Source organism: Colobus angolensis, unplaced genomic scaffold, assembly GCF_000951035.1.
Source record: "Colobus angolensis palliatus isolate OR3802 unplaced genomic scaffold, Cang.pa_1.0 Scaffold82, whole genome shotgun sequence".
In the NCBI taxonomy this organism is placed as follows: domain Eukaryota; kingdom Metazoa; phylum Chordata; class Mammalia; order Primates; family Cercopithecidae; genus Colobus; species Colobus angolensis.
Window position 1 is genome coordinate 8,158,165 of NW_012122043.1, and position 14,067 is coordinate 8,172,231.

Consider the following 14,067-nt stretch of genomic DNA (forward strand, 5'->3'; position numbering starts at 1 on the left):
TACCAAAAAGTAGTCACTGAAAAAACATAATAGAAAAAGTACCTTACTTTTTTTCCCCCACCATAAGTGGCTGGAAATAAAGTAACAAGGAATCTGCCAGATGCATATGAAAAAGACCATAAAACTTTACTGGGAAATTATATATGTTTGAATAAGTGAAAATCATACCATTTCTTCTCAATAGTAGGATGCTAAATTCCCTTAAATGATTCTACAAAGCTAACATCATCACAATAAAATTCACAAGAATTTTTGGGGGAAGGAGAAAGAAGAAAGAATTCACAAGACAAGCCTTAGGCTCCTCTGTACAATTAAATATACAAGAAATGCCAGAAAAGTTTTGAATAAGAATAATGAGGGAAACTTGTACAACAGATGTTAGAATGATTAAAAAAAAAAAAAACTTCAGTAATCAAAGCCATTTGGTAGTAAAAACCAAAATATAAAGACAGATCCACAGAACAGAATGCAAAGTCTGCAAAAAAATTCACAAGGAAAAAGTAGATGCTAAAACAATGGCAGAATTTTCAAATACATTGAAATACAAGAAACTTGTCAGCTAGCTCTCTATCAGATGGACGCCTCATCCAAACTTTGCATAGATTTCATGCATTTTCCTTTGTCACTCCTTCCCCAGCACACAGGCAATATCTAGCCAGTACTGCTCCATGGCCCATGGTGACACTGACTTTTTGCTGTCTCTGATGCACTGGTGTGTATGTTAAATGGTGTAACACATCCTGGTTCCCCTCTCATTCTGCAACATCAAAAAAGCAAGTACAAAGCCAACAACAGCCAATAGTAAGAGCTGACCAGCGATTGGATCGCACTGATTTTGGAAGGGATAATTCAGGTTAGTATATTGCTAACAGAATAAGCAACTAAGAGTGTGCCATATATCTGCACGAAGACTCATGAAATTTCTCTTCACCTTCAGGAAAATGTCCAAATTCTTTAATATGCCATAAAAGACCCTCCATGACCTAGCTCCTGCGGACCTTTCCACCCTCCCTGGCTCTTGATTCCTCCTCAGACTAACATTATCTCCCCTACTTCTACATCTCCTACCAACACTCCGGGCTCTGGGTACATGATCCTTCAAGCAAACATCACCCCCATCTAGCAGCTGCTGTGGATCCTAGGCTCCCCCAGCCAACAGTCTCACAATTAATAACTCCCCCCTCTGCAAATAGCCTCTCCATGCTGTTTATATTACATTCTATTATATACATAATATTCAAATGTTTCCATGTCATCTCTTCCCTTAACAGCAGGGACTTAACCTTTCTCTGCCTCCCACTCCTTATGTGTAAAATGGCAATAAGGCTGCCTGCACCTGAAGCAGGTTGGATGAGGTGGTCAGAGCCTCCCTTGACAGGAAACAAGAAACTTGTCAAACTAATGAAGAGAACAAACTGCCTAAGAGTGCACAGACCGCATCCTGAGCTCGTGGTTAGAACGTCCTACAGCAAAAAGGCAGGAGCAAAAGGGAAGAATCCCCACACTTGCACAAGCACAGAAACCTGTGATTAGTGTCCTTGGGCTGAACTGTGCTCATTATAATAGTAAAAAACACACCCTCGGGTGGAGATTTAAAATGCTTATGAGACATGTGATGGATGTACTAGCATGTACAGCCACTGCACGTGCAGGTCTAAGAAACCACTCCTAACATGCTTAATAGTAACACCCCTTTCCACTCCTTCATGAATAATCATGCAAATTTCCCATAAAGGGACATCCCCCAGTATTAGACAGAGCTGTCTTGCCTTTGAACGGCCCGTTCTGACCAGCTGCTGGAGTGTGTTTTGGCTTTGCAATCAATTATCTTGCTTGCTTTTACTTTTGACTCACTTTCAAATTCTTTTCTGTCCTGAAGTCAAGAACCTGAACTAGCCCACCGGCTACACACCTACACAAAAATGAGTCATCATTAAATGAGGTGACCCCTGTAAATCACTTGAACCTGCACCCAGCATGGGAAAGCTTCAATAAATATTAGCTATTGTTACTATTACAATTATCTGCGCTCTTCTTTCTATTCTTTTCGCCCCAATTCAATAACCTCCCTTAGACTGTTCATACACTACTCAAACCTTTAGTTTGTATCAAGTCTTTATTTTCTTCTTTCTACTTTTCTGCATGTTTATATTATTCCTAAGATCTGAACAACATTTTTAGAAACTATTCGACATCAGGATATGTTTGACGAGTCCTTTTCAGAACTGCATGGGGTGAACTTATCTTCAGGACACAATGCTTATAAGCGCCCTAGCTCCTGGTAAGTCGACCTGGAGTCATTTACTGACTTCAAGTTCACTTCCTGCTTCTGATAAGCCACACAGGGCCTGTGATCGATAATCTGAATGTAGAATAATCACAGATGTTCACGTCCATTTCCTTTCTCTGTTGAATACCATCTAGAGAGCACTCCAATACTCCTTCAGAATTCCCAAGGGTACATTTGCATTGCAGTTAATAAGGTTGCCATTGTGTATGGTTAAGCTTTTCAATGAGTATTTTGATGTGGTGCCAGGGAAGGGTCACAGCCTGGGGCCATCTGCTCACAGAGTAAGCCCTGAACAACTTTAACAATGACCAGAAACAGTGTTCCAAGAACTTAACCTAAGGATACCAACACGGCGTCTCTCGCTGTTCCGGAGTTCCCAGACAGGTATTAGCAAGGAAAGGGCCTCTGGTTCAAGCCAGAGCTAATTGAGAAGGCTCCCCAAGGACAGGGATGTTGCAAGTTGTCACACTTAAGCACTGACTGGGGCAACAGTAGGATGTGATGCAGTGACTCTGGCCTCGTGGGGAAGAGACCTGAGTTAAGCCAGATAACGCGCGACCAGGACCACAGTCACTGAGCTGTTGAGACTTCATCTCCTTCACCTGAAAGTGACAGACGAGGCTCCCATCCTGCTCAGCTCCAAATTCAATCATTTCATTATCAGAATGCAGGTAATGGATTACAAAAGTGCCACGGTTCTCGTGAATGACTCCTTCAGACAGTTCACAGTGCGTAGATTCAAGAGAGTTCTAAATACCATGTGCCTCGCTGAGATTTACCGAGTTAGCATAACTCAAAGGCCATGGCTTTAGGAGCTGTCGGTCTTTTTGTTTAATGTCTGTAAATATAGTTAGTGGTAAGTTCTTACAGGACTATGCAGTGTAGCTACGATATCTTATCACTGTAAGGAAAGGCCTGAAGCCATCTCACTTCCCCCTCGCCTTTGCTTCAGGTTTTGGGATTGGTCTGCTTGTTTTCCCTCTCTTGTGGAGACATAATCACCCATCACCTGCTGCTTCTCTCTGCAGCTCAGATGTTGGCCCCTCTGGTGTTTGGACACCATTTGGGCATCATGACATTGGCTGGCTGCCTATGGGTCAGACAGGCTTCTGGATGCCCAAGTCCCTCCCTGCCACCAGCTAGGTGGTGAGGGAGAGTTTCACCTTCCCTCCTTAGGGCCATGTGGAACTAGCAGCCACATAATCTTCATGGCCCAGACATCTAGCACAGAGCAGATGTTAAACATTTACGTGATGATTCTCTTGCTGATTTGTTACTCACCATTGATGCTTCTCAGTATGTAATACACCAGGAAACTAAGCTCATAACTAATAACTAAATAATGAACTAAACATGGGTAAGAACCCATTTTTTTCATTCACTGAATAAACCCACAAAGTGCCAGGTGCTGAGATGGCAGGCACAATCTTCACCCTCCAGAGTTCACCGTTTGCAAGGAGAAAAGGTTGTTACTATGCGAGTAAAAAAGTGCCACAGGGGCTCAAAGAGCCTCTGTGTGAAGTGGGGAGGCCATCAGGTACCACCCTGGCAAAAGACGATTCCTGTCTCTGTAAAGAGCAAGCAGGAACTGGGCAGGAAGAGAAGTTCAGGATGGAACAGGCAATCCAGACAGAAGACAAGCATGTGCAAAGCATCAGGCATGGCAGATCACCCCGTTTAAGGACGAGCATAGGGGAGGCCTGCCGGGGGACAGAGAGCAGGGAATGAGCATGGTGGGGAAGCTGAGAAGCCTGAAATTTATCCTGAATGCTGTAGGGAAATACTAAAATCCTTCCGGAATTTTAAGCAGAACAATGACTGTGTTAGTCCATTTTCACACTGATGATAAAGACATACCCAAAATTGGGCAATTTGCAACAACAACAAAAAAAGACGTTTAATGGACTCACAGTTCTACCTAGCTGGGGAGGCCTCACAATCATGATGGAAGGCAAGGAGGAGCAAGTCACGTCTTACGTGGATGGCAGCAGGCAAAGAGAATGAGAGCCGAGTGAAAGAACCATCAGATCTTGTGAGACTTACTCATTTCCATGAGAACAGTATGGGGGAAACTGCCCCCATGATTCCATTATCTCCCACTGAGTCCCTCCCACAACATGAGAGAATCATGGGAGCTACCACTGAAGATGAGATTTGTGGGGGGGACACAGCCAAACCATGTCAGCGACATTTTAGGAACATCACTTTTGGTCACAGTGTAAAGAAGACTGGAGTGGACTGCAGAAGGACATCTCCAGACACTGGGAGACCAGATGGCAACACACTGCTCAGTCCTTTTGATATGTGACGTCCCCAGAGGTACGTGCTTCCACACAGTCCTGCTCAGAGGGAGACCACTGGCCAGATAAGGCAGGTGACCCTCATCTGTAGTCCTTGGGCATCCTGAAATCTCAGGGCTCTATTTGACTATTGTCTTTTCCTTATATTGTTTTCTAAATTATGAATGATGTGTGATCATTGTAACCAGTGAAGCATATACTTGATTTCTAAAGTCCATGATTTTACTGTTAGAAAACAATATTATGCCATAAAATTAATTTGAAATTTGTTTTTTATATTTAAAAAATATCATCCTTTCAAGTTAACAGATACAGATCAAACTTTGTCTTTTAGGAGCGGCATAATATTCTGCAGTGTGGATACAGCACACTTTCTTTAACCTTTCCCTAGTGATAGACATCAAATAGTGATCTAATAAACATCTTTGTACATCCATCTTTAGGACAGATTCCCAGATGTGAGAGGTTCCAACAGAGGTTTGCATGTTTTTCCTTTAATAACTATTTACTAATTACTTTCCTAAGAATGGGAAGTGAGTCAGGTTCCCAGTAGCAATGTCCATTTCCCAGCGTCATCCCAACACCAGAGACTCCCTTTAACTTTTGTTCATCTTCTGGGTTCAAAACAGTGTTTCACTGTTTCCATCTGAACTTTCCTATCCACAAAATTGAGTCCTTTTTTATACGCGTATTGGCCATTAGACTTTTCTTTCTCTGAATTATTTATTTTCTCTGACAAGTTTTCTACGGGTTATCTTTCTCTTATAAATTCACAGGAGCTCTTTCTATATTAGGAAATTCATTATATGCAAACATTTCCCCTAATTTATCAGTTATTTCCCCTAATTTATCAGTTATTATATGAAACTGTTTTATGTAATCAAACATGTTTATCTTCTCATTCAGAGTTTCTAGGTTTCTGGTTTTGAATTAAGAGTTCCCTTCCACCCAAAGGTTTAACAAATAATGTATTAAATGTGCATATTTGTTGGTTAATTTTCTTTCTGACAGTGACAGGATTGTGCACTTAAAATGCTGATATACCTTAAAGGAACAATATAAAACTAAGGCTCTCCCACTGAAACTAGCACTGGGGCTCTTTGCAACCCTCCTAAGAAAGATGGAGAGGAAATGAAAAACATCATTTTCTAAATGTATATAGAAGAATTACCCATATTATTCCCTCCAACCTCATCAGGCATGAGCCCTAAAGGAGAGTCATTCTCCAGTCTCTGCTCTTTGTATTCCGATTTAAACTGAGAAATTTAAAACAGTAACTAACTAAAATCTGAGTCCTGGAATCCTAGAATTCATACCACTGAGCCCCATAGCATATAAGGCACCTTGGAGACGAGTTAAACCACATTTCTGCCACCAAGGGATGATGTTGTCACCAACCTCACGGTGCTCCAAAGAGCTTGCTAAATGGATCCCAAATATGCAGCCTGGATTTGACGGAGATTGTCACAGGTGCTTGTCTTCGGTGTCAAATAAACTCAAGGCACAGCTTATATTTTTAATATGGTCCCTTTAAAAAGGCCCCACTCCCTCTAGTCCACCAATCCCCTAGAAGATCTCTAAAGTATGTTCCTCAAGGGTGGGACCTTTGCAATGCTCCCAGCACCTCCGGCCTGGCCCAGGACCTGGCCCAGGGTGGACATCAGTGAACATGTGACTGAACACATACCCAAACATGGCGACCAGCAGGTTGACCAGCAGGATGTTGGTGGATAACATGTAGATGCACACCAGGGGGATGGTGACCCACTCAGGGAACCGGGGCAGGTTGTGCTCATCCAGCTCCACGCACAGTGGCTTGGACTCATTCCCAGTGAAGGTGCAGTGGGCAAAGTCATACGTGGTACCTGAGGATGTAGAAACCAAGAGGCAAAGTGAGGACCCTCTGGAGGGGTGAGAGTGATGGCATCCCCAGGGTCCCAAGAACATGACGGTCATGAAATGTCTTAGGTCATGTTCTAAGGCACTTTATCCAAACAAGTCACAGTCCTTAGAATCACCTGTTCATCCACTCAGTGCATATTTACTGAGCAGCTACTAAGAACAAGAGGCTTTGCTAAGATCAAGATAAAAGGAAGGGCCAAGTGAACACGTTCTTTGCCCTCAAAAAGGTTCCAGCCTCTTTGGATAGGCAGATAATCAACCACACACATTTAAAGTCTCAGCCCATGAAAAGTGCTAAGAAGGACACACACAGTGCTCTGAGGGGCATAAACTGAGACAGCTCATCCAGGAGCAGCTTCCCAAGGAGGAAGGGTCACAGAACTGAGAGCAGAGGATTAGCAGCAGGAACATGAACTAATGGGGAGGGTGGGAGCCTAGAGCACCCCACAGAGGCAACAGCATGTGCAAAGGCCCTGTGGTGGGAGCGAGGTGGGGGTTGTAAACATCAGTGGAAATGAGAGAATAAGATGTGCACTGAGCAGACATATTAACTTTTAACATCTTTTTTTTTCTTTCTTTTTTTTTTTTTTTAGACGGAATCTCGCTCTGATGCTGAGGCTGGAGTGCAGTGGCACGATCTTGGCTTACTGCAACCTCCACCTCCCAGGTTCAAGTGATTCTCCTGCCTCAACCTCCCGAGTAGCTGGGACTATAGGCGCGTGCCACCATGCCCAGCTAATTTTTGTATTTTTAGTAGAGGCAGGGTTTCACCCTGTTGGCCAGGCTGGCCTCAAACTCTCGTCCTCAGGTGATCCACCCGCCTCAGTCTCCCAAAGTGCTGGGATTACACGCATAAGCCACCATCCCCAACCTATTTTTAAAATTTTTACACTGAAGTGATGGGAAGCCATGAGGCTGTTTTAAGCAGAGGAATGACACGTCAGATTCCGTTTTCCAAAGAGTCTCTCTGGCTACAGCACAGATCAGAAGGGGCTCGAGGGGAAGGAAGGTGAGGAGGTTGTACCTAAGACTCAGGCAGGCAAGCGATGAGGATGGCTTGCAGGGTGGCAGTGGTGATGGAAAAAACAGATTTCAAAAAAACATTTAGGAGATAAAAATCAACAAAACCAGTGGATGAATTGAATAGCGGGGAACGAAATCCGAGAAGGTGTTAGGGACAACATTGAGGCTTCTGACAGCTCTCTTCACTCAACTGTGTGGATGCTGGCAGCAGAACTTCACAGGAGGACACTGGGGGAAGTTTGGGTCTGGAAGTGAGCATCAAGACCCTTTCATTAGGATGTGTCAAGGTGCGTCTGAGAAATCTCAGAGGAGGGGCATTGGGTACAAACATCTGGCCTCTGAGAGCTGCTCTGTGCCAGAGATCCTCATCCGAGTGTGTGTGGGGTCATGTCGGCCAGTGAGAGGCCCCAGAGAGAAGATGGTGCTTTACCAGTTTTGCCCATGAAACAGAGACAGCAAAGTGGAGTCGCTTCCCGAGGGTACACAGCACATGAGTGGCTACCCTGGATCTGAACCCCACCTGCCAATTCCTCTTTACATTCCGGTGGAACTAAAACCACAGACGTGGAGGGTTGTTATGAGGACGAAATGCATCTGCTTCTGTAAAGCGGCAGGCACAGTGTGCAGACTGGATGTGACAATACCAAGGTGCCTTTCCGCCACTGCAGGGGGAAAGAGTTGTTTCTAAGGTCTTGGAAGAGGCTTCAGCAGACAGGGCCAGAGAGACTTATGAGGCCAGGAGGATAACAGAGAAAACAACAGGCATGGAGAACTGTGACCAGGAAGAGCAGGCTCTGGCTCAGGGAAACCAGGATGGTTTTATTGCAGCAGGATAGGATATGACGAGCCAAGGCTATTGTCAGCATCCTAAAGATGCTTCAGCCCGCCATCCAAAACACACACAATTCACATAGCCCCTCACTTTCCTTCTGTAAATCGGGTGTGCGCAAATTAAAACCGTCTGTGCCACCATCAGCCTGCCTCCAAAAACCAGTTGGCAGTGGACTAACTAACGCCGGAAGTCTAAATTCCAGGTTCCAATGTGGATTTTCCAGTGTTGCTCTTTTTGAAAGAAATGGGAGCCCAGTCACTCTGTCACATGGGTGAGTACAACTCACAACCCTCGTTTCTAAACTAGTAAGCCTTGTTGCCTTCAATTACCAATTTTCAGTTGTTACTGAAAATATCAGAATCACTATTTTTGAAAAGGTTTAACAATTGAAATGTTGGGCACAATCTGCAAGGCAGATGGAAAATCTTGCTTAAGAGCAAAGAAGAGGTTTCAAGGAGTTAGTTTTTACTATGTGGTGCTGGAGTCTGCTTCACGTGTGTGCTTCTGAAGTGCGGTCTCTGGGGCAACCCTGGGGGCTGGTTCAGGGAACAAATGCCTCATCCAAGCTGTTTCCACCTGACCCAAGTCAGGCTTACCGTCCACGTCACTGGGCACCTGGCCGAACATGGCCAGGTAGGGCTCGTAGATGACCGAACGGAATATCCACCTCCAGCGCTGCTCGTTCTGCCTGAGGATCCCTTGCCTGGCCACACCGAAGGCCACCATCCACACCGCAAAGAGGAACAGGAAGAAGAACACGTCGATGAGCTGTCGGGGGAGGACAGGAGAGCGGAGTCAGGACTGTGACCACAGTCGGCAAGTCCCCCTGGCCTGGCCGTCCTCAGTGGGCCATGGAGAAGAGCAGCGGTTCCAGGGCTCAGAGCATCTAAGTCACCCAGAGTTCACTGACTAATTGACAAAGGTGGTCATCATCATCTTTGGATCTTAAGACATCTGTCTTCCAGAGTTAAAACCGATTTGATGCATTTTTGCTTACTGATCTCCAAACCAGCCCAGCAACAGCAGCTTTCTGAGTGGGAGCCCAGCTCTAGAGCGAAGGAGGAATCTAAGTTCTAGAGGACCTCTCTGTTCCTATACCTCACGATTTTGATACACTTTTAACCCCAAAATTATTTTCATAGTTTGTTGGTTTGTTTGTTTGTTTGGAAAATAAAAGCTATCCTTATTAGACAAGAATGGACCGTTTCATTTTTTTTTTAATTTTGTGCACACGTAGCATGACTTCATGGTGACTGGATGTCCCAGAAATGCTTTGAATTAAAACCACAAACTGAAAGAACCTCAGTGCTGGAATGGAGCTTCCAGATGAGCTCATCTAAATGCTCATCTGATTTAAAGACAGAAACAGTGGAGGTTTGGGTCATCTGGAAAACAAGTTTAGGAAAGCAACACCATCTGTGTGTAATTCTTTCTATTACATGTATATATAACAAGCCTGCTATAGCCTTTCCCTGTATCTATATTACACAGTTACATGATTCAGGTTCCAATCCTCACTGTGCGTCTAGCTCACCGCTTGTCTCTAGACAAACACAGTCCTCCTTGGACTCAACTGTCCCCATGTATAAAATTGGCATAAAAGTTCCTCCCCTGCCCACACTCTTAGCAAACTGTCAAGACTCAAATGAATGTACATTGTAAAGTGTAAAATCTAAATAAGTATGAGATTATTTGTTAGCAATGCACTAAATGACACTGTTTGCTCCTCACGACCATCTTTCATTAAATTTTAACCTGGGAGAGGCCCCTGATGAAATACATCAAAGAAAGCAAATGTTACTGATGGTGAAATGCAACAGTCATTCTAAGGACAAAATCCTCCTGTCAACCATTAAAAGAACTCTGGGCCCCACAAGAGAAATGATGACTACAAACATTCTTGACTCTTACCATCCTCTGCAGCATTATAATCTTGGGTCCTAAGTTTCTGCTTACAGTAAAAATGCGGATCAATCTTAGAGTGAAAATAATGTAGTCCAGACAGAAAATGACTCGTCCAGAATACAAAGAGCTTTTATTAGAAGAGTGGAGCCTAGGGGAAAAAGAAGGAACAGAATTCATGAGATATTGACAAAACATTCCAAAGTTTTGTTTCTAAAAATAACCCAATTTCAAGAAACAGGCAAGAGCTGGAAGGTTGAGTGAGTGCAAACAGGCCAGAAACACCACCCAGCAAAGGCCATGATCTTCTGCTTTCATGGACTCAAGTACAGTCAAGGACATGAAAAGACATGAAAAGCAAAGACATCTCACCAAACTGAGCTCTCAGAGGTTCCTGTCTCTTTAGCCCACCATCCTCACACACTACTGCAGGAACCTAACCGTGCTATTGCTAACTTCCCTGGCTCACAAGGCTTCTATAATGATGCCAACCCCCAGCCCATCCCCGTGACCATTTGGGACTTCACCCTGCCAGCTTTCCCCTAATGAAACTTACCTCATTTGCACCAGATCATTTGATTATCTAACCACCTGCTAATGTGCTCATTGAAAGCCATCTGTGCTTTCTAACTGGAATGATCTAGAATCATGTCCAACCAACTGTGGCTCAAATGCTGGAACCTTAAACCCAACCAGAAAGGGAGGCTATCTCAAGAGGAAATTGACATTTTTACCCCATTCAAATTGGAGAGTGAACACTCATTGTAAACCATCTCATTCTGTGTAAGTGTAAATATGAATGGTTAAGCTTCTTTACAAAATGACATCATTTGAAAGTACTACTCATATATAATTGCTAGCTTTATCTTTTTTAAAAAAATTGAAACAGGGTCTCGCTATGTTGCTCAGGCTGGTCTCAAACTCCTGGGTTCAAGTGATCCTCCCACCTCAGCCTCCCAAAGTGTTTGGATTACAGGTGTGAGCCACCATGGCCCAGTTGCTTGCTTTATCTTAAAAGTTATTTGGGGACAACAGGCCAGTTGGGATGCAGGCTAGGCAATGCAAACCATGGTTTGGGGCATACCCTAATCTCTCTATGATGTGGAGTACACATTGTTTTTTTGGTGGTAATTTGTGGTTGGTTTTTCTAATCCCACACTCTGGCTGTGCCATTGAGGAAACATGCTTGAAACTGGAAGGGCAGACTCCGCAGCCAGTATTCAAATCAAAGTTAAGTGCATATTAGAAGATCATATGGCCCAACACGAAACAATGCTGTATGGTATTTAACATTCTCAGCATCTTCTCCTCTTATTTGACCCAGCAATCCCATTACTGAGTACATACCCAAAGACAATAAATTGTTCTACCAAAAAGACACATGCTCTTATATGTACATTGCAGCACTATTCACAACAGCAAAGACATGAAACCAACCTAGATGCCCATCAATGGTAGACTGGATAAAGAAAATGTGATACATATACTCCATGGAATACTACACAGCAATAAAGAAAGAACATGGATGCAGCTCGAGGCCATTATGCTAAGCGAATTCACGCAGGAACAAAAAACCAAATACCACGTGTTCTCACCTATAAGTGGGAGGTAAACACTGAGTACATATGGACATAAAGATGGGAATAATAAACACTGGCAACTCCAAAAGGGGGAAATGAGAGAGAGGGGGCTAACTGCTGGGTACTAGGCTCACTACCTGTTGGGTACTATGCTCACTACTGGGTTGGTTCAACATATGCAAATCAATAATTGTGATTCACTACCTAAACAGAATTAAAAGCAAAATCTACACAGTCATCTCAATAGGTACAGAAAAAGCTTCTGATAAAATCCAACATCCCTTCATGATAAAAAAAAAAAAAACTCAACAAACTAAGCATTGAAGGAACAGACTTCAAAATATTAAGAACCACCGATGACAAATCCACAGCCAACATCATATTGAATGGGCAAAAGCTGGAAGCATTCCACTTAATAACTGGAACAAGACGAGGATGTTCACTCTCACTTCTCCTATTCAACATAGTACTGGTAGTCCTAGCCAGAGCAATCAGACAAGATAAAGAAATAGAAGGTATCCAAATAGGAAAAGAAGTCAAATTATCTCTCTTCACTAATAATATGATTCTATACGTAGAAAACCTTAAAGACTCTGTCCAAAGGGTCCTAGGACAGATAAGTGACTTCAGTAAAGTTTCAGGATACAAAATCAATACACAATAATCAGTAGAATTTCTCAATTTCTATTTATTTCTCCCCATGATCAGGTGCAGAGGCTCATGCCTGTGACCCCAATACTTCGGGAGGCTGAGGCAGGAGGATCGCTTGAGCCCAGGCATTTGAGAGCAGCCTGGACAACATGATGAAACCTCATCTCTACTTAAAAAAATAATTTTCCCCAAAGTCTATAAGAACAAAGAGAAAAATTATGCAGGACCCCTTTCAAATTACACATCAGTGGGAGGGGGAAGAGAAGGGACTCAACTTCATGCCAACCAAGCTGCATCTCCATAAAGCAGACACAGTGATCTTGTGTAATAATCTCTAATGAGTAGACTTCCCTTGGGTTTGAAATGTCTGCAGAGATTTTCTCCACTTTTGTACTCAAAACACAGAAAATTAGGAAAAGTGAAGAGAGTACTTACCGAAACACAATTCCTGCTATGAAGTAAAAAATCCCCAGCGTGTCCATAACATTCCACAGGTCAGTAAAATAATTCACCCCATTTATGTACCACTGTGTACAGAAAGGGACAGAGAGGGACATTAGCAGCTTGGAAATATCAACCACTTCCAGATTTTTAAATGTCCACTCATTTTCTTCCAGGTCCTTTTTGAGCCAATGACGTGTTTGTTTATTCTTTCATATGCCAAGTGAGCCCTACCTACCACATGCCCCACGCTAATCCGGGAGGATTGGAAAGTAGATTGCACACTGGCTGTTCTGCTCTTCATGTCTGCTGGCAAAGTCAGGAAAAAGGATTGACGTATCCTCACCATTTTTTCAACAGGAACCTGCAGAGGGTGAGTACACCCTCTGTAGGCAGATGTAGACTGTCCGGTCACCATGTACAGTGGTACAGACTGTGCACTACACAGTCCTAGAGGGAATTACTCACGTTGTTGTCATCATAGATTTGTGTCATTACTGTAAAATTGTTCTGTCACATGGCAGTAAAACATCTTGATTAAAAGGAATCTTTTTAAAAAAATGTGCACATAGGTGCTGTATATAACATCTATGAGGACAGATGTGGTCACAGAAACGACTGACAGGAACAGTGTGCCTCAGGGATTGATGTGTATGTGTTGGTCGTGATTCTTGGAAGAAAGTATGTCAGGAAAATACTGAAGCAAACAGAGAGTATCCTTTCTCTTTTCTCATTTTCCCGAAGAGGGAAAGGAGAAGACCACATCTGGATGGCTCCTATATCAATCCATAAACTGGATTTGGGTAATTCCAGAGTGACCAGCTAATCCTTTCATTTGTCCATCCATTCAAAATATATTTACGGAGAGCACATGGAATTCCAAACACCTGTGCCAGGCTCCGGAGCACAGAAACATTGGTGCAATGCTAATTCTCAAGGAATCTACTGTTTGGTGGGAAAGACAGATGTTAAACATGTTGAAAAGAAATGAGACGAAGATCGGTATGGGGATGAGACGGAGGCCCCAAGTAAATTCAAAGAAGGAAACCCAGCACTTGTGCAAGGCGGGGAAACAACACCAAAGAAATGTCAGCAAAGCAACAGGGCACTTCTTAATGTTACTAAATGAACTCACCAATAGGAGTC

At 43.4% G+C, this 14,067-nt stretch overlaps 1 protein-coding gene across 1 annotated transcript in view; it reads right to left on the minus strand.

The window, feature by feature from the left end:
• TRPM8 (transient receptor potential cation channel, subfamily M, member 8) overlaps positions 1-14,067 on the minus strand; it is a 98,983-nt gene that overhangs the window by 25,788 nt on the left and 59,128 nt on the right. The window contains exons 18-21 of the mRNA XM_011929628.1: positions 12,916-13,007; positions 10,259-10,400; positions 8,944-9,115; positions 6,278-6,455 (exon numbers count right to left, since the gene is read on the minus strand). Coding sequence (XP_011785018.1) covers positions 6,278-6,455; positions 8,944-9,115; positions 10,259-10,400; positions 12,916-13,007 — 584 coding nt within the window. The remainder of the gene's footprint in view (positions 1-6,277; positions 6,456-8,943; positions 9,116-10,258; positions 10,401-12,915; positions 13,008-14,067) is intronic.